General features: G+C 44.6%; 2 protein-coding genes across 4 annotated transcripts in view; one reads left to right on the top strand and one right to left on the bottom strand.

Moving 5' to 3' along the window:
• Positions 1 to 7,240, top strand: terf2ip (telomeric repeat binding factor 2, interacting protein). Of its 2 annotated transcripts, none has more exons than XM_080495544.1 (9): positions 1 to 41; positions 988 to 1,222; positions 1,703 to 1,845; positions 1,973 to 2,205; positions 3,054 to 3,128; positions 3,224 to 3,662; positions 4,690 to 4,775; positions 6,427 to 6,744; positions 6,863 to 7,240. In XM_080495544.1, exons 2-9 carry the CDS (start codon positions 993 to 995, stop codon positions 7,094 to 7,096), a joined length of 1,758 nt encoding a protein of 585 aa, XP_080351670.1. In that variant the 5' UTR covers positions 1 to 41; positions 988 to 992; the 3' UTR covers positions 7,097 to 7,240. The 2 variants fall into 2 exon arrangements, with proteins under 2 accessions (XP_080351670.1, XP_080351669.1); XM_080495543.1 differs by having other exon boundaries at positions 3,036 to 3,128.
• Positions 7,241 to 8,638: 1,398 nt separating this feature from the next.
• Positions 8,639 to 18,356, bottom strand: part of iffo2b (intermediate filament family orphan 2b) — a 37,346-nt gene continuing 27,628 nt past the window's right edge. The window contains exons 4-8 of one of the 2 annotated variants that reach the window (XM_080494799.1): positions 17,232 to 17,402; positions 15,382 to 15,539; positions 14,830 to 15,040; positions 14,642 to 14,740; positions 8,639 to 13,754 (exon numbers count right to left, since the gene is read on the bottom strand). In XM_080494799.1, the coding sequence (XP_080350925.1) occupies positions 13,527 to 13,754; positions 14,642 to 14,740; positions 14,830 to 15,040; positions 15,382 to 15,539; positions 17,232 to 17,402 (867 nt within the window). In that variant the 3' untranslated portion in view covers positions 8,639 to 13,526. The remainder of the gene's footprint in view (positions 13,755 to 14,641; positions 14,741 to 14,829; positions 15,041 to 15,381; positions 15,540 to 17,231; positions 17,403 to 18,356) is intronic. The other variant, XM_080494800.1, reaches the window with a different exon arrangement.

Below are 18,356 nucleotides of genomic sequence, written 5' to 3'. Positions count from 1 at the left end.
AAGGCGGGAAGCGTCAGCGTGGACTTTTAACATCCTCCGCGGTGAGTTCGACGAGACATTTAAACCCCAAGGAGAGATTAATGTGAACTCTCAGCGCTGTGTGATTAAAGCTCAAGCCTCAACACAACCTGACATGTTTCAGAGTAACCCGTCGTAGTTAAATATGCTAGCTAAGCTAAGCTAGCGACTTTTCTGAGAGCGAAGCTTCCACTTTGTCGATATCTACAAGAACAAACCTCAACAATGTTGTCTCGATTCAGCGGTTATTGTTTGGTTTTCAGTGTTTTCCAACATGTCACCAACGAGAAAACGTAAATTATTATTATTACTTTTATCCTTTAAGGTGCCGTTGAAGGCTATTTGTATACTTTGAGACTTTAAAGTCATTGTATACTTCATTACATCTTAATTTAGCATTGAAATCTATTGTCAGATGTCGCAAACCTCCCATAAACACGCATAGCATCACTATTTGCACTTAAAAATGTTATAAAAGGACTGAAACCCCGGTAAAAAAAAATATTATCTACACATAATAGACAGATAATGTATATAATTACCACAAAAGTACATTAATTATGACTTTACTTCCACATTTTTAGGATAAACGTATCAGCCGCGTGCACTACCTGATAATAAGAAAAACTGGCGTTTCAGAAATAGTTAATTGATTATAAAGAAATGCACCAAAACGAACCTCAATGATTACTGACATATTTCCTTCACTTCAGTATTGTCAGTCAGAAAATAAATTACTTAAAACCACAAGTTATCAAATTATGATCACTTGCCCAATAAATGCAAAACAGAAAAAGATTTTGTTTATAATTGATTTTTCTTGGTCATGACGTGCTTGTAAAGGCCGTCTGTCGTCGTGTTTAAGATATCTTGGGACGACACCGATAGCGGAACTAATAAAGTCTGATCTGATCCAATCAGAGTTGTCAGAAGTGTTTCTCGTCTCTCTAATTGAATCTCCGCCATCAGCGACCATGCGCGCCACACGGAAAGATGCAGCCCGGCCCGACGTCTCTCCGGTCCTCTTCATGTCCGTGGAAGGCGAACCCCTCACCTTCTATCTGCGCCCGGGTCCCGTAAAGCGCCAACTTCAGCAGCTCGTCACCGCCGGAGGAGGGAAGATGTCCAACGTCCAGCAGCCGGGGGCCATCCTGCTGATGGACCCCGAGGAGAGAAGCTCCATCCCTCAAACTGACGCTCACCGGTGGGTTCTCGCTGGCAAGTGTTTCCATTTCAACGTAGTGAAATGTTCATTATTAGGTCACGTGGTCTCGACCCTGGATGTGACTGTCTGGAGGCTCCGTTCTTTTTTTTCCTTTCCCCTAATCAGACTGAAATTTAAGCAGCACAATTCATTCATATCAGACTGTGGGAACATTCGTTCCAGCTCCTTCAGTTTTAACACGGATTGAGTGTGAAGCAGATTAGTTACCATTTCATATCTGGCATCTTTGTGATGTCATGATCTCTACAAAACACCAGGAGCTGAAAACTAGACCACAAAAATAAGACGACCCCATTTTTCAGACCGATTTCAACGAAACATTGGGCCCAATATGATAACTTGAGTCGAATAAGCAGACCGTTTGAAAGATTTTACTTTTTTTTTTCCGGACATACCTGTTTGCCTCAGCGAAGTAGAAATGTTTACAATCACTCTGCTGTCTGTTGTTTGCCTCTGCAGGTACGTGTCCACGCAGTACATCCACGACTGCGTGGAGAAGAACGAGCAGCTGGATTTGGACGACTACAGGTTGAACCCCAAGACGGCGCCGAGGCAATCCCCCCGCCTCAGCGTCAGAGACGGCTCGCCCTCGTTCTGCGAAGGTACGACGGGGTTGGACGGTCGACCCCAACCGACGTGTAAAATGTGCTTTTTAAAAAAAAAAAAAAATGTTTAATACTGATGCATTGACAGTGTTAACGTGTCTTTTCTCGGTGCGGCTTTAAATAGGCAGAATTCCCTACACGCCCGAAGAAGACGCCGCCATCTTGGAATACGCCGGCAAGCGTCTGTCCGAGGTGGGCGGGAACCGCCTGTGGCAGCAGATGGAGAAGGAGCGTCTGACCGCTCACACCTGGCAGTCCATGAAGTACCGCTACAGAGTCCGGCTGGCCAAAAGACAGGCGGGGGGCGCGGCGGAAACCACGCCGAACAAAGAGAAGGACGCGGAGGAAAAGGCCGAGGTGAGCGGCTTGCTGCTATTTATTTTGAACCCGGAAATCAGTTATCAAAAACTAAGGCCCAATCCCAATTCAATTTTGTACCCCTACCCCTTAGCCCTCCACCTTCACCTCCAAAATGAGGGAAAAGGCAGAGGGGTAAAAGTTTCAGCCCTTAGATTTGGGACACCCCTCCCCCTCTCGCTCCGTCTCACAGTTATGACATCATAACACGGTGCCGTTACATCAGCAGCACTGAGCCACGGATGTTAGTTGATTTTCCAGCAGGAGCGTTGTCCTGCCGTCCCAAATTCAACGTGTTGCAGCAGCTTGGCTGCTTCGTTTCCACATCAAGGTGAAAAAATAGACGGAGACGTGGATTACTTCAGTTTTTTGCGCCGTATTTGGACTTCAGAAATATTTCCTCATTCACCATGTGAAAGCGGAGGAGCTTCCTTGTTTGTCCCTGTTTTCAAAACACCCTTATTAGAAGACTTTGGAACTCTACAGTGTAATAATAAAATATTATAAACACGTCTCTACCAAACAAAGACACACGGAAGCTCCATACGGCAGCGCTACTGCCGCTCTTACTAGTATAAAACACAACCGGTTTATATAACGTTAGAAGCGTATATATGTGAAATGCGAGTCCTCCTACCCCTCTGTTTAAAGTGTGCATCTGAAAACGCTTCGTTTCGAGGGGTGAATAGCCCTCAACCTGTGCACAGTAGTGAAGTGGGACACCCCTCAGACTCTCGTGAACGCGCATTTCAAAGGGGTAGGGGTAAGATGAAGGGCTAAGGGGGAGACTTGGGACGCAGCCTAAGACTCGTGTTGTTTTTGACATGCAGCTTGAATCGTGTCCCCAGGATCCAGATGTTGAGGAACCCAAAGAAGAAGCTGCGTCTCCTCTGAAACATGCGGCCGAGACGGGCGTCACACAGGTGCGGGAGCTGCTCGTTTCTTTTGGACGAGTTTAGTTTCTCCACTTCCAGGTGGCAGGAGATCCGACATGACATTCAGACTCCCTCCCCTACAGGCCGACGAGCAGTTTCTTCCAGAATTAAGCAAATCGGAAGACGAAGGAGACGAACCGCCGGCCGAAACGCCCGAGTCCCATCAGGCCGACGAGCCTCCAGTGGATCTACAGACGGACGATGGAGTCGGTGCAGCTGAGACGGCGGCGCCGCCAGAAGGAGACGAGCCTCCGTCGCAAAGTTTGGCAGACGACTCGGCTCCGGCTCGGCCCGAGACGCTGACGGAGGAGCCGGCGGCCTCCCCCAGCCCGGAGTCCCCGTCTCCCGGACCGTCCGGCGAAAAGCCCCCGTCGTCTCCGGCCTCCTCGTCTCCTGAGACGGCGGCGAAGTCCAGTCCGCCGGGGAGGGCGGACGAGCCGCCGCCGAAGAAGGCCCGGGGAAAGAGCGTGAAGCTCGAAACGGAGAGCGAGTCGGAGGAGAGCGGAGCGGCGGAACCAGCAGGTCGGACTTTCCAACCATCTTTTCTCATTTCCTCAGCAGCTTTAGATACGCTTGTGATAGATAGATAGATAGATAGATAGATAGATAGATAGATAGATAGATAGATAGATAGATAGATAGATAGATAGATAGATAGATAGATAGATAGATAGATAGATAGATAGATAGATAGATAGATAGATAGATAGATAGATAGATAGATAGATAGATAGATAATTACTTTATTCATCCCCGAAGGGAAATTGTCTTGTTGCAGCAATCTGGTACATACGAATATTATAAAATATAATAGAATAGAAATTAAAATATCTGGGTATAAGACATAAAGTAAAACACAGAACGGAACATGGGCACTTAGAAATAAGCAGGAGATAAAAGCAAGATAAATAAATAGTAAGGTGCAGTGGCAGAGCCACTAGAAGTAGGCATTATATAATAATAATAATACAGATGATAACAATGTGTAATAGTGTATAATACTCGTGCATAGTACTACTGATAATGGTAGCAATAATATAACAATAGCAATATGGTAGCAATAAAATAACAATATATATATATATATATATATATATATATATATAAGTAATAATAATAATGCCAATGGTAATAATGTACTTGCACATGTATAAATATATGTATATGTACATGCAATATACCATATGAAATATATGATATAATATCAATGTAATTTAGTCCAGGTGATGATTGAGGCTCTGACGGAGGTGGAAGAGTTAACAATGTGATGTGATCTCGTGTGACGGCTCTGCTCAGCTCCTGCCCTCATCGGGGTGATGAAGCTCCTTCTGTCGGACGTCACGACAGAGCTTTGATCTTTTCAATCAAAGAGTTTCGGTTTTGACGTCTTTAGGGTGCTGTTATAGACTGTTTTTAAAATCTACTGCAGAACTTCAATTCAAAACGAGACTCGTTTCGGTAGAGCCTCTTCTGCAGCTCTTGAAGACGTTCTGCATGAAACAGCTGCAGGTTGAACTGTGGGGCTGAAGCTTCTGTTGGCGTTTCTCAGATGAGTCCGATTCCGAGCCGCCGAGGAAGAAAGAGAAGAGGCCGCTGGGGATCCTGGAACTGGCAGCGAAGGAGTTCGATACTGAAGTAAGACTTTATTCATCTTTTGTTTTTAAATCTCCCAGGATGAATCACGAGGTTTTAATCCCCCGGTTTCCTCGGTGGAAGAGCGTCAGAATAAAAGCCAATCCACGCTAACGCTGGTAAAACTACTGGCAAAATGTGAAAAATCTGAAAAAGAGACGACTTCAGCCTGGAGGGAAACTTTATGGCCGAGACGATTCCAGGTGGAAGTTTGGGGGGGGGGGGGGGGGGTTTCTTACTCTGGCCCTTTAAGATCACACCGAAATTGATTGTTTCGGCAAAACATGATTTATTCTAATGCAGTAGTGTGTCTTTATCTTCCCGGAACATTTCACCAAAATCCCCTCCGCTTCGACCGGGCAACTTTTTGGAATTGTTGCATAAATGGTTTGCAGAGTTTTCCCGTACATTTTTTTAATCGGCTTGTTTTGTACGCGCTCCCTAAACTCTTAAAGAGGCAGACACACAGAATTACTACGGTAAGACCGATGTGAATGATGTTTCTGCCAAAATAACAAGAGGAGGTGAACGATTGTTCGTACGACACCGGCAACTTCGTCACCGGCAACTTCGTCACCAGAGACATTTGGACCTGCAGCGTCAGACGGACGTCGCTCGGCCATGCTACATGCTACATGCTAATAAGTCCTAGTTGAGGCAGAGCCATCGCATATCGTTTTGGAGTGTCGGTTACTATTTATGCGGCTTCATTACATCGGTAAGTATCGAGAGTTTAGTACTTCTGCTCATCCTTTTAAAAAACTACTAGCCTAGTTTACGATGTAATTAAATGTTCAGACACTTGTGTTAACATTATAATGTTTCCTCTCAGGAAGTACGCTGCACTGTAGTGATGCCTTATTTTGTATTTAACCCTCGGATGCACAACCGACCAGAACCTACTCTCTTCCACAAGTGGCGTCAAAAATGACCCCAATTCAAATCAATGCGTTTTTGCAATACTGGCTTTTATATTCTAGCTATTCCTCATAAAACATGTTTGTGACATGAGACTATTTGCATTTTTATTTAGATAATACTTACATGTACGTTGCTGGGTAAAAATGTCCTCCAGGGCGGTGAGACTGATGACATCACATGTGTAAGAGGGACAATATTGACAGTCAAAGTTGCATTAGATGTATAAGACGACATCAGATGTGTTAGTAGGACTGTCAGAGTTTCTAAGAATTAAAGTTTTATAGAAGATTCCATAGGAACTGCTTGGGGTCATTTTTGACCCCCGCTTGTGGAAGAGTGGGGGTCGTGATGCAAAAACTGCAGTTTCTTAAAATTTATGAAAAAATAAATAAAAATGCAAATGGCCTCATGTCACAAACATGTTTTATAAGGAATACCTGGAATATGAATATATTACAACTTTTCATTTTAAAGATGTTGAAGAATTCGTAGGGTCATTTTTGACCCCACGGGTTGTTAGCACCTAGGGGTTGTTAGCATCTTGGGGTTGTTAGCATCTAGGGGTTGGTAGCGTCTCGGGGTTGTTAGCATCTCGGGGTTAAAGACACAGACTAAAGTTACGTTTATTCAAAGAGAGAGTTCCTATTTATCGTATTGATGAAAGAGGAAAACGTGAGTTATTGAGGATGGAACACTGACGTCACTGCTGTAAACTCTGCTTTCTTTGTTGCAGTCGAGTGAAGACGAGACTCCAGATCTGGGGGGGCCCGCTGAAGCAGAGTCGGCTCCTCCACCTCCACCTCCACCCCCACCCCCACCTCCACCTGGCGACCAGGAGCCTCCGGCTGCAGAGCCGCCGTCCAGAGCCCACCTCTTCATCTTCGACAGTGAATCTCAGGAGCTGGAGGGTCCGTCTGCAGGAGCAGCAGCACCGTCCGACCCCCCACCAGCAGGGGGCGCTGCTGCTGCCGCCACCGCTCTCTCTCTGACTCAGGTCCAGTTAGAAGAGGACATGCAGCTGCTCCGAGACCTGATGACTGAGTCCCAGCAGGTGAACTCGCCACTTCACAACGTTGTTTTTCTTTCTTTCCTGCTCCTTTCAAACCCACGTCAACGTCTTGATTCTCTCTCTCTCTCTCTTTCTCTCTCTCTCTCTCTCTCCTCGCCAGGATTTGGTCGCCGTGACTAAAGCTCTGCTGAAGACCAGCGGCGACCCCGCCGCCGCCCTCACGCTGCTCCGCGACCCCGCCTCCTCATCCGCCGCCGCCGTCGGGCCGCCGTGGAGCCGCGGCGACGACGAGGGTTTGCGCTCGGCCGACCCCGACGTCCTCCGGCAGCTGCAGGACAAATACGGGGAGGAAGGAGTCGCCAAGAGAATGGTGTTTCTGGAGGCGGAGCCGTGAGGAGAGACACTTTATTCCTCCGGGTTCCATCAAACTGAGCTCCGTGCCTCGGCTGTAAATAATTCTTGTCACTGTTGTGTAACGTGGCTAAATGTGGAAACGCCACGTATTTCATGTTTCAAAGGTTCTGAACATTTATTTTATCTAAGCTAAATAAAAAAACATTTTATGAGAAAATAATATTGTGACGAGTATAATTAACACGTGAAATATAGAAACATCACAGCACGTTAGATTTTATGTCGAGTATAAAGCCACTATTTGATCATTTCTCACCCTGAACCTTTTTTCTCTTCTTGTCCACATTCTGACATTAACTGCAATGTAGGCTTGTAACCACCAGGGGCGCACTTTGTGACGTGGCGAGGCAGTGCAGGTGATCAGTTGTAGAAATGTGTTTACATTTAAGGTAATTTCTCGATTTTGACCATTTATTCTGACCATAATATGAAATATTGACTTTATTTATAATCTCTAAGTGCTTTTATGCAGAGAAACCAGTGAACTGAGGGCTGATATTGTTAAAATCGCAGTTCCTTTGTTTGTTTTTTCAAATTTCAAACTTGTCATGTTTTTGGAAAAGAATAGTTCATTGAATGTGAACTGCTTAATGATATATTAATACTTAGTTACACTGTAAAAGGTTTATATATCAACATTTGCCATATAAATATTCAGATTTCTCAAAAGTACAACCGTATGACCGACTTTTCAGGGCTGACGTTCCTCGTTGTTTCACAAAACGGCACATAAACGTATTTTCTTACAGATGTTAAACAGACCAGCTGCTCCTGCTTCGTTTCAGGTCTTGACCTTGTGATGGAGTCACGGTGGTGCGTCGGGAAAAGGGACTCAGTTTGAATGTTCCAAGTTAAGTATAGATATATATATATATTTATAAATCAGATCCAGATCATTGAGATTAAGACTCAGACTTTTCCTATTTCACTGGTTTCCTTTCCGGCAGTGAAAAAAAAAAAACATGCATTTAAGATGAATTAGAGGCTGTAAAATCCTATTTCAAGCTGCAGGGTGACGAATACAGGAGAAAACAATCCTATACACACATTTAACCTAATTACCCTAAAGTGTATGTTTTTCGCACAGTTAGAACCTGTAAACTCCGAATCGAAAGGGCAGAGAGGAAGCATTGAAAACAAATAAGACTCAATATGACATTTCTTTTTAACCAATCACCCTTTTTATTCCCTTTGACCCCCGCAGCAACTGATTACATTCATAAAGTTTAAACAGAATCCGCCCACAGGAACACACTGCATCAATACCTTAAACAAGGAGAGCAAAAGAAACGGATTAAAAGAAGCAGATGAATCCGCCTGAAAACCAACAAGGATGCGACTTAAGAAGCAAATGAAAGAGAATCAGATACTAAGAGAGTATTGCTGCACCTCACATCCTCCCACATCATGTTTATAAAATGGAAAGTGATCACAGAGTCAACAGCATGTATAATCCCAGTGCTTTAACACTCGTATAAAAACCCCTTTTTCTGAGTATGAAACATTCACATCCACTTGGACCTTTTTTTTTATTTCCTTTTTTTTTAATATTTTAGGTCTCGTAACGTCTGGAAGTCGTTCAGGTCTTCAGAACCTGTTTAATAAAGCAAAACATATCAAGTTCTCCATTAAGTAACAGCACACCATGTATCCCTGGGTTTTTAACAGCTACATGTTTTTGTTGTTTTGTTTTGTTTTGCTCAGCTTTATTTGTTTTTTTATTTAGAAGAAGCTTCCAGTCAAGCTACATTCAACAAGACGGGTCGCGACGGATTTAACCAGACTTTAACCTGCATCGAGTGACGGGAGAGGAAAACAAACAGACAGATTTCGAAAAAAACAAAACAAAAAAACAGATTGTTTTGTTTTTCCACCTGCAAACTAACACGTCTGTGGTTGGCATGTAAAATAAAGATTAAAAAATAAAATACCACAGACTGCATCTTTCCAGAGTTAGTACGGTTCATAGCTTGATTTACGTTTTTGTCACGTTACTACAGACCAGGGGCGTCCAACTCCGTCTAGTTCCAGGGTTATTGACCCAGTTGGTTTTTGGCCAGAACGATAAAATAATCATAGTAATTGTATTAGTTTAAGAGCAAAACATAGAAAAAAAAAAAAAATTCCTATTAATGCACCTTTTTTAGACAATATACATGATTACCGTATTTACCAGACTATAAGTCACACTTCAGTAAAAGTTGTCAAACCCTACTTCACCGAATGTTCCTCATCCAACGGCTGCTGTTTTTTTTTTTTTTTATATCTGTGAATTTGTTCCTGCTGCTCTCAAGAGCTTTCATTGTTTCCGTCGTTACGTTAAAAGTTCCTCCGGTTTTCTTCTCGCACTCTGAACTCTTTCCCGCCGCGTCGTTTCCATTTGTCTGTGCGACTTCTAGAATGTGCAGTTCAAATTCTGCTCTTGCTCGCTCTCGTCGGTGAAATACAGCAGTGATGGAGGTTTTCCTGTGGTGTTGTAGCAGCGTTCTGTCGTCATACAGCGACACCCAGTGGCCACGGATGGTATGTGTCGGGCGTGAGGCCCTTTTTATACGCCGACGATGTGGAAATGTATAATTTTAGCGGCAACGTTTCTAAAGAAGCTCTGAAGAGGATGTAGTTTTCACGCACACACACACACACACACACACACACACACACACACACACACACACACACACACACACACACACACACACACACACACACACACACACACACACACGACACTCTAAAATCCAGTCCATCGACTGAGCATGTGCAGAACTGTTTACCACGGCCGAGGTATGCATGTCCATAGTAGCGTTTTCAAAAATTTGCACCCCTCCATGAAACCATTGGAGCTGTTTTTAAAAAGTTTTCAGTGACTCCGAGCACCGTTCTCGTTCAAATAGACACAAAACGCAATGGAAGTTTTGCATTTTCACTTCAAAACATTGCTGTGTAAAGTTAGAAAACAAAAACAAAACAACATGTGACTTATAGTCTGGAAAATACAGTAATTTGCGATCTGGACTCGTCTTTGCCTCTGTGATTGATTTTAGGTTAATTTCTGCAGCTTTTCGCTCGCGAGTGCTAGTTTAGCTCCCATCGCTAGTTTAGCTCCCATCGCTAGTTTAGCTCCCATCCAATTCACAGCAAACGCGTCGCTTTTTTAAATTGTTCCGCCGACAGGATACATAAACGTCTGACGCCCCTGATCTGCAGACGCTCGCTTTGGTCGGCTGGTTAGTGTGACGGACAAAAAAAAAACACTGCGAGTCTGTTGCCGGACAACCCTACAAAGTACAGTACCCATAATACAAAATAATGGCTCTTTGTTACTCGTCAAGCTGGTTTTTAAATCAACTGAAAGATCAAAAGTACAACATTATCTGAAGCGGGCGAGAGCGGCGCTCCTCGCCCTCGTCCGATACCATCCGTTAGTTTTGTTGCGGCGATAAAAACGACCTGAAAACAAGTTAAAATATTCCTGCAAACTCAGTAAAAGCGAAACATGGCGACAGTAACACAGTGCTTGGTTAAACACAGAATGATTAAAAACAGTGAAAAATACATTTTCTGACACAAATAAGTCATTAGGATAGACAATGTTGCAGCTTTTTAGTTGAAACTATAATTATATTATATATATATATAAAAAAAGAAAAGCCGCATGGCTCCTTTTTCTCCTCTAGAGGGTGCTGAAACAACAAAAGGCCTGAATTTTAAACATTCCGCATCTGTAAAACTCCAAAAGTGAAGTAGCACTTAATCTTTGTTCCAGCAAACCGTACGTACATTTTAATGAAAATAATAATAAGAATAAAAAAAAAAAACACACAATTTGTGTTCCGTGGCCTGCTGAGCTCCTCCGGTTGACCCCCCGAGGAGACAAACAGTCAAATCCAGCCTCCTTACGTCCTAAACTAGCAAAAGAAAAGGCCTCTGAGGTGTTCGACCACACGCCCTGCAGCTACAGTCACACGTCTGTCGCCCAGAATTCAGGAAATCAATCACAAACGACTCGAATAACCTCAAATGAAAAGGAATTAAAAAAAAAAAAAAATGCTAAGATGAAGAAGAAGCTTTTAAAAATGTGTCCTTTGGTTTTTCTCGAGCGATTTGAGGGAATGCAGCAACAAATGTAATAAATTTGGTCACGTTAAATGTAATGAAGCCAACATTGTAATAACTTGTAATAAACTCGCTGCAGTTTTTTTTTTTTTTTCAGGGTTTTATTTTTAAAGCTACTTCAATTATACCAATAACAGAATAACCTATTGGCAATATGTCATTATGATATTGGCTCAAATGTTGTATTATACCATTATTACATTATCGGCTACTTTACATTTAAAATGACGTCATTCACAGGTGTGAAGTTATTATTTATTAGTCGCTGCGTCGTTTGGTTTTGATGATTTATTTGACTCAATTACTGAACTTCAACTCAACTGCACTTAAAATGAAGAAACTCTGTTTGATAGTTCTTGTTTTTTTTTTATAATAATGCATATTTGTTAAAAAAAATATTCTTTTGGAAAGCCTGCTTATTATTAATATTATTATATTATAATTATTATTACTGTGTCACATTGGAAAAGAGCAAGCATTTGTGGGATGAGTATTTTGGTCTGTGCCCGTGTAAAACTCTTCCAGCTTCACCGTTTTATCTCTATACCTTTTTAGCCAAACCATTTATTTGAAGGGTGTAACTTTCAATATAAAAATGGACTTAAAGACCCTAAGTCGTCTTAACTATAATCATTAGATTTAATCTCGAGGGACTTACGGGGAGAATAAAGGCCAAATGAATAGAAATAAACCTCAGTGACGTGTCTCAAAAAGACTCACAAAGCAGCGAAAACAACCAAACAGTTGAAATGGATAAACACGGGAAAGACGAGAAATGTGTAAATGAGTCGAACGGCTTTTAACTGCTGAAATAAAATAATTAAATTTCCTTTAAAAGAGCTAGAAATGGCTTTAAAAGTAAAAAATAGGTTAAAACAGCTTAAAATAGTTTTAAAAAAGGAAAAAAAATGGTTGAAATGTTTAATGACGTGACAAAATGACATGATGAATGGAAAAAGTAGCTAAAACAGCAGCAAGCAAAGGTAAAAAGTAACTAAGATGACTAAAACTGATTAAAAGGGTAAAATGTCCAAATAAAAAGAGTTTTAAATTGTTTTACTATAAGTACATGTTAACAAAACGAACCTTTGAGACAGTTTTTTTTTCTGTGTGGAAAAACAACTCTATGATCTGTGTCATTATAAACACGCGTCTCCAGATGAATTTCATTTAAGTGGAATTAATTGTTGTTTGCAGACCCCTGAACTCCAGACTCGCCTGCTCATCCCACAAATGCACGTTCCTCACCAACGAACCACCGATTCATTAAATCAGGCTTTTCTCAGAAGCGACAAAGAAAAGATCCTTACAAAATGCACGTTTCCTTTGTGTGTGTGTGTGTGTGGGTTTTTTACTTTCATCTCGCACAAAGAAAAGTGCAGAAGGCGAGAACCGCGGTTCCTCAGCAGCACAAGTTTCGGGCTCAACTTGACATTTATCGCCACAATTTAAGACATTAAGGGGGGGGGGCACGGTTCCAGTCCTCTTTGTTTTTCTTCATTGTTCATGGTGTAAAAACAAATCTCCCGCGCTACAATTGTTCCCGGAGACAAACGGACAAAGAAAAAAAAACCACCTGCTTTGCTTCAAAGGCGAATGGCTGGAGGAAGAAACCGGGACGGGTGAGAGCCGGTCCAGAGGGGGAGGACAGCTGACTTGCATAGAACTTCATTAGTGCAGTGACGCATGGCGAAGGTGCTGCGCTCCACTCCTCCCTCGGCTTTTGGCAGCCCTGCAGGGGTTCCCTCAGAAACCACCACCAGAACCCCAACAGCGTTTACCCCCCGCTGGCTGTCGCCTCCTCGACAACAGAGAGAGAGAGAGAGAGAGAGAGAGAGAGAGAGAGACCCTCCATCCCACTCCATGTTTAATTTGCACTGCAACCGCAGCAAAACAACCGCCTCGAGCTGAAATAAACATGTCCCGCGTTCATTCCCACTAGAAAAAGGATCTCGATAGCGTAGAAAATACGCCTCAGCCTGTTTAAAATATTTATTTTTCTTCAGAAAATGATGCGAAGGATGAGGCTCCAGTGAGGCAGCGGTGAGGAACAGAGCACAGCTGGGTTTCTCTCTCTCTCTCTCTCTGTCTCTCTCTCTCTTTGTGACGCAAAGACTTCAAAGACTTCAAAGACTTCCTCCCACCACCTTCCAAACAACTCAAACAGTATAAAAGCACCAGTTCTGAGCTCGACCGACCGACAGCACTTTACTCGGTCGTCCAGGGCCTCGGACCCTGTGTTGACCGGGGTGGGGGGGGTGGTGGGTGGGGGGTGGGGGGGTCTTGTGTGGCCATCAGCTGACGGGGACTTCGGCCTCCTTGTCCGACATCTCGTCCTGGATCTCGTCCGTGTTCCCTGAGTCGCTGCTGGCCACCGAGCTGACGGACGGGGAGTTCCTGCCGCCTTTGATCATGCGGCGACACGTCTCCATCTGCACGTCCAGGCCCCGCTTCATGCTGCACATCTCCATGTACTCGTGCAGGTGGCGGTTCATGTCGCTCTTCGCCGTCGCCAACTCCATCTGGGGGCGCGAGAGGGAGGAAGAGTAAAGAGGAGTGGAGTCAGTAGGAGTATGAAGGTCGCGCACTTGACCTATTCAATTTGTTACAGGTCGTTTGTCGTCTGACAAGATTATACAGTCGGTCATTTGTCCGACAACGTGCGTTCCCTTCAAATCCAACCCTGGCGCAGGATTCCAGGCTAAGGCCCCGCCCACAAACGCCAAAACCATCTTTTTTTCCCCTTGACGTTCTCAAAAACAAAATCCGTCCACACGTCACTATGAACACCTTTAGGGGCGCTGTGACTCACACCTGCTTGTCATTTTAGAAGGCCTCTGCCTGTGGGAGGGGCAAAGTCAGTATCCACTGCCAGAGGGCGGAGTTATTTCCCCCACATGACATCATGAAGGGAAAAATCTCTGATTCGCTAAAAAGTGGAGTAAGACGTGAGGGAGATGAGAATTCCTTCCCTTCTGGTTCCTCGTAGACCGGCTATAAGAGACACACATTACTATTAGAAAAAAAAAGAAGTGAATTTTGCACAATATGTGACTTTTAAATAGTAAAAGCTGGATTTTAACCTAAAAACCGCTCAGCTGTGGGTTTGATTTCGTAGAATGGCTGACGTGAATTATTTAGAAGAAAACAATTCTACATCCTTTGCTTGTCAAGTTGTTTTTCTTTAGAAACAAAACTAATTTCACACAACATGTATTCTGCAATGTGTCATATCCTGGAAAAGCTCTCTGCCTGTACGTTTATACACATCGGGAAACCTAAAATACATGAATCCCTGAATACGAGATGTTTTTTACAAAACCTCTCGTTGGTATTCATTGCTGCCAAACACACACACACACACACACACACACACACACACACACACACACACACACACGGTGTCTACCTCGATCTGTCCGATGGTCTCCTGGTACTCCTGCTCTCTGGTCTTAAACCGAGACTCGGTTTCATCGATGAGGCTGCCAAGACTTCCGTCCTGGGAGTCCTGAGAGAGCAGACAGAGGCCTCATCCATCATGCATGATTCTTGCAGAGCAGCAACCACACTCAAACCCCCAAAACCCTCTTCTCTCACCGGGTCGTGGGCCTCGCCGTTGCCCTGGGCGGAGCAGGTGGAGTTGGAGTTGGAGGCGGCGGCGGCGGCGACGCTGAGCGGCACGTTGTAGTTGGCGAAGTCCTCCCAGAGCAGCAGCGTCTCCTCGTTCTCCTCCCACGTCAGGCTGTCGCAGTCGTCGTCGATTTCGAACGTCTCGCGCCTGGCAACAAAGGAGTTATCTGAACTGTGTCTGCGTGGGACAGGGGGACAGGGGGACAGAGGAACAGAGGGACGTGGGGGGGGGGGGGGCAGAGAGAGAGAGAGAGAAGAGCAGGGAGAGTCACCAGACTCAGAAAAGATTCACGTGCAAAAGAAGAAACGATTGAAAAAGACGACGGGAAAGGAGAGTTAATAGAAAATGTAGAAGAGTTGCAGCCACTGTGCTGCTTCTGTGTGTTTATGATAAGAAGCCTGCTGTTTGTTAGTTGCAATACTGTATGTGAACACCAGAGGGGGCAAAGACGCAGAAACAAGAACCCCACTGTGCTGCTGGGAAACAACTGCAGAGTGTGTGTGTGTGGCGTCGCTCACAGCTGGTTGAGCATGCGCTTCATCTCGTCCGTGATGTTGAGCGACCCGGGGACCTCCTCCTCCGACAGACTCGTGTCGGCGTCCATCTCCGAGTTTTCCTCGTCCGACACGACCTTCCGCTCCTTCTTCCTGCAGGCCACGGCGCCCTGCGCAGCCCCCTGCGCGCAACAACGGGGCAGAGCGGCGGAGATTACACTCAATGCAATTGAAAACGATTTGCCGGATTGTTAACAAAAGTAATCGCAGACTATTCCTGAATCTCCCACATGTTTTGAAGTAATTTTTGTGTACGTGCTCCCAATAATCCGCGGAAGAATCGTTTACATGAAGCAACTGCCTGGGAAAGTAATCTTTGCGCGTCGCCTCGGAATAAACGGAACAAACACAAAAACTTAAAGTCCTAGTGAAATGAAAATTCCTCCTCCAAAACACTGTGGCTGTCGCTTCCAGAGACATTTTTCATGCTAACTGGCTGAAGGGTAAAATGTTAAAACACGGCAATCTGCGAGAAAATAGCCGATAAACGGCGCCATTTCCTCTGCTGGGCGGAGCTTCTGACAATAACAGAGTGACATCACGAGTTGTGCACACGCCCAAGTTGTGTTTACATTATGGAGGATCAGAGTTTTGACCACGAAGAGGCTGAATTGAACCAGATTTCATCATCATGGTCATTTCAAACCCAGTGATTGATGAAGAAGACACAGAAGGTGGTTCTGCCATCGGTGACCCCGTCTGGAACATGTTTGAGGAAGCAGAAGACGCTTCGTCCTCCATTCGTCCTCGTCTCCTCGCCTCAGCAGCCGCCAGTTTTCACCTTTGAGGCTTTGAGGCTCCTGACTTTTGGCAGAACGGCCGGCTTCCTGGATCCAACATGTCCAAGAGCTTTTCTAACTGCGGAATCACCGAAGATGAGTCCAGGTGTTACTTGATCGTCTACTAGCCGCCCGAGCTAGCGGCTCCCGCTAGCCGCCGAGCTAGCCTTTCCTGCCGCCCGTGCTCCTTTTCTCCTCTCTTGGTCTCTTCCAGGCTCAATCTTTCATCAAGGCTCATAAAACGCCGACTATAACTTCAAAACACTATAAAAACTTGGATATTTAAGAGGAAACAAGCCGATATAAACACAACAGATGGAGATCTGCACAACTCGTGACGTCACGCCCACGAAGAAGGATTCCCCCGACTTCCTCGGCTGGAGATTCAAAATTCAAATAACTTTGTTGTGCGACAACAGTGGTGGGGCAGAGTCGGAGGAACCTTACAAGTAGAACCCCAACTATCGTTTTTTTGCAAAGTAGTGTTTTACATTTCACTGGGACTTTAAATGGAACAAAATGCATAAATTCTATAGAAATATATATACAAAACACACAAAAACGAGCTCCAAGAGTCTCAACATCACAAAGAGAGGCTCGTCTCGGCGCTTATCTTCTCACAAATCATGTGAATTGACAAATTCCAGACGGAGGAGCCACTGATATTAACGCGTGACGGAGAAGAAGCCGCCGAGGATTTTTACAGTTGGGCTCCGTCCAGCGGCGTCGACGCAGTGCGAGAGTCGTCACGTCAGCGCTTCACCCTCCCGAGTGTGAGTGTGTGTGTGTGTGTATACAGTATATGCAGGAGTATTTTGCACGTCTCTGTTTATACGTCTGCTGGATGCATCTGTGAGCAGGCGGGCCTGCAGGAGGAGGGAGGAGGGGGGGGGGGGGGGGGTCACTGGGTGCACCGTCAGCCGGTGGAGCGGCGGCTCTGGTTTCATTGTGCTGACTGCGTCTCTCCACACACACACAAAAAAAAAACAATTCATAATTTCTGCCGCATTCGCCGGGCGGCTCGTCCCCACTCGCCTTGTCGGACAGCGACCTGGCGGGGCTGATGCTGAACATCTTGGACATGTCCTCCGAGTTGCGTTGCTGCGCCACGTCGCACAGTTTGGCCGTGATGTCGATGCGCCGGCAGATGTCCATGTCCACGCGCCGGGCCTTCTCCTGGATCTGGGAGTCCAGGTCCGTCATTTGCTGCACGGAGAGGGAAGACGGCGTCGTTGTTTTTCTTCGAGAATGAGTAACAGTCGGAAATCATGACGAGGTGAACAGACGGAGCAGAAGCTGTTTCTCTAGATCAGTGTTTTTCAACCTTTTTTGAGCCTAGACACACTTTTTTCTTTGGAAACATCTGGAGTCACACCACCACCACCACCTCTGTAGCCTCTATTAACAATATAAAGTCTTTCTCATCAAAGTTTTATCAACAGGAATCCAGTAAATCCAGAAAGCAAGGACTTTTTTTTAATAGTGACTCCCTCAGTGTGAAACCTGGACCTGATGGATGAAGAGCTGAGATCCTGGTTTTCAAAAACTTCTCCATCACTGTCACTGACACAGTACTTTGATACAAGATGGTAGCAGGAGGTGGAGATGAACCACACTGACGTCTGTCACTTTACATTTCACCGGCAAAGTTCTGTGCTGCCCTCTAGTGGTGAAGAGTATTTATACATGATTACTCGAGCAAATGTTTTTTAGAAAAAAATGTGAAATGTGATCATTTCCCACGGCTCAGCTGACGATCTGGAGGAAACACCAGTGGTTGAGAAACACTGCTCTAGATGATCACATCACAAATACGTTTTGTGCTGAATAGGCGTTTTTGTTTTTGGTATTCAATCTTTTCGAAGAAAGTCTGTGGTTGATTACCAATCGCAAGGTTGTGGGTTCGATCCCCTATCTTGCAGGACACCGAACCTCAAGTGTTTGGAGACTTTCATTACGATTAAAAAAAGCTGCGTTTTAATGAATAAAAGCTTTGCTTATTCATTTTTTACTCCACTTATTCCTCATGAAAAGCTAAAAGCAGGAACTCGGTGAGTCACGTCTCGTCAGGTTGTGTTTATGTTTCACGTCACACCCGAGTTCAGGTTGTTATGTTCAGTAAAAGACACTCGTGGGTTTTGTTATTTTCAAACTCGTGTT

Source organism: Blennius ocellaris, assembly GCF_963422515.1.
Source record: "Blennius ocellaris genome assembly, chromosome: 4".
Classification (NCBI taxonomy): Eukaryota; Metazoa; Chordata; class Actinopteri; order Blenniiformes; family Blenniidae; genus Blennius; species Blennius ocellaris.
The sequence above is the reverse complement of the archived record's forward strand: the minus strand, read 5'-3'. Positions and strand labels throughout refer to the sequence as shown.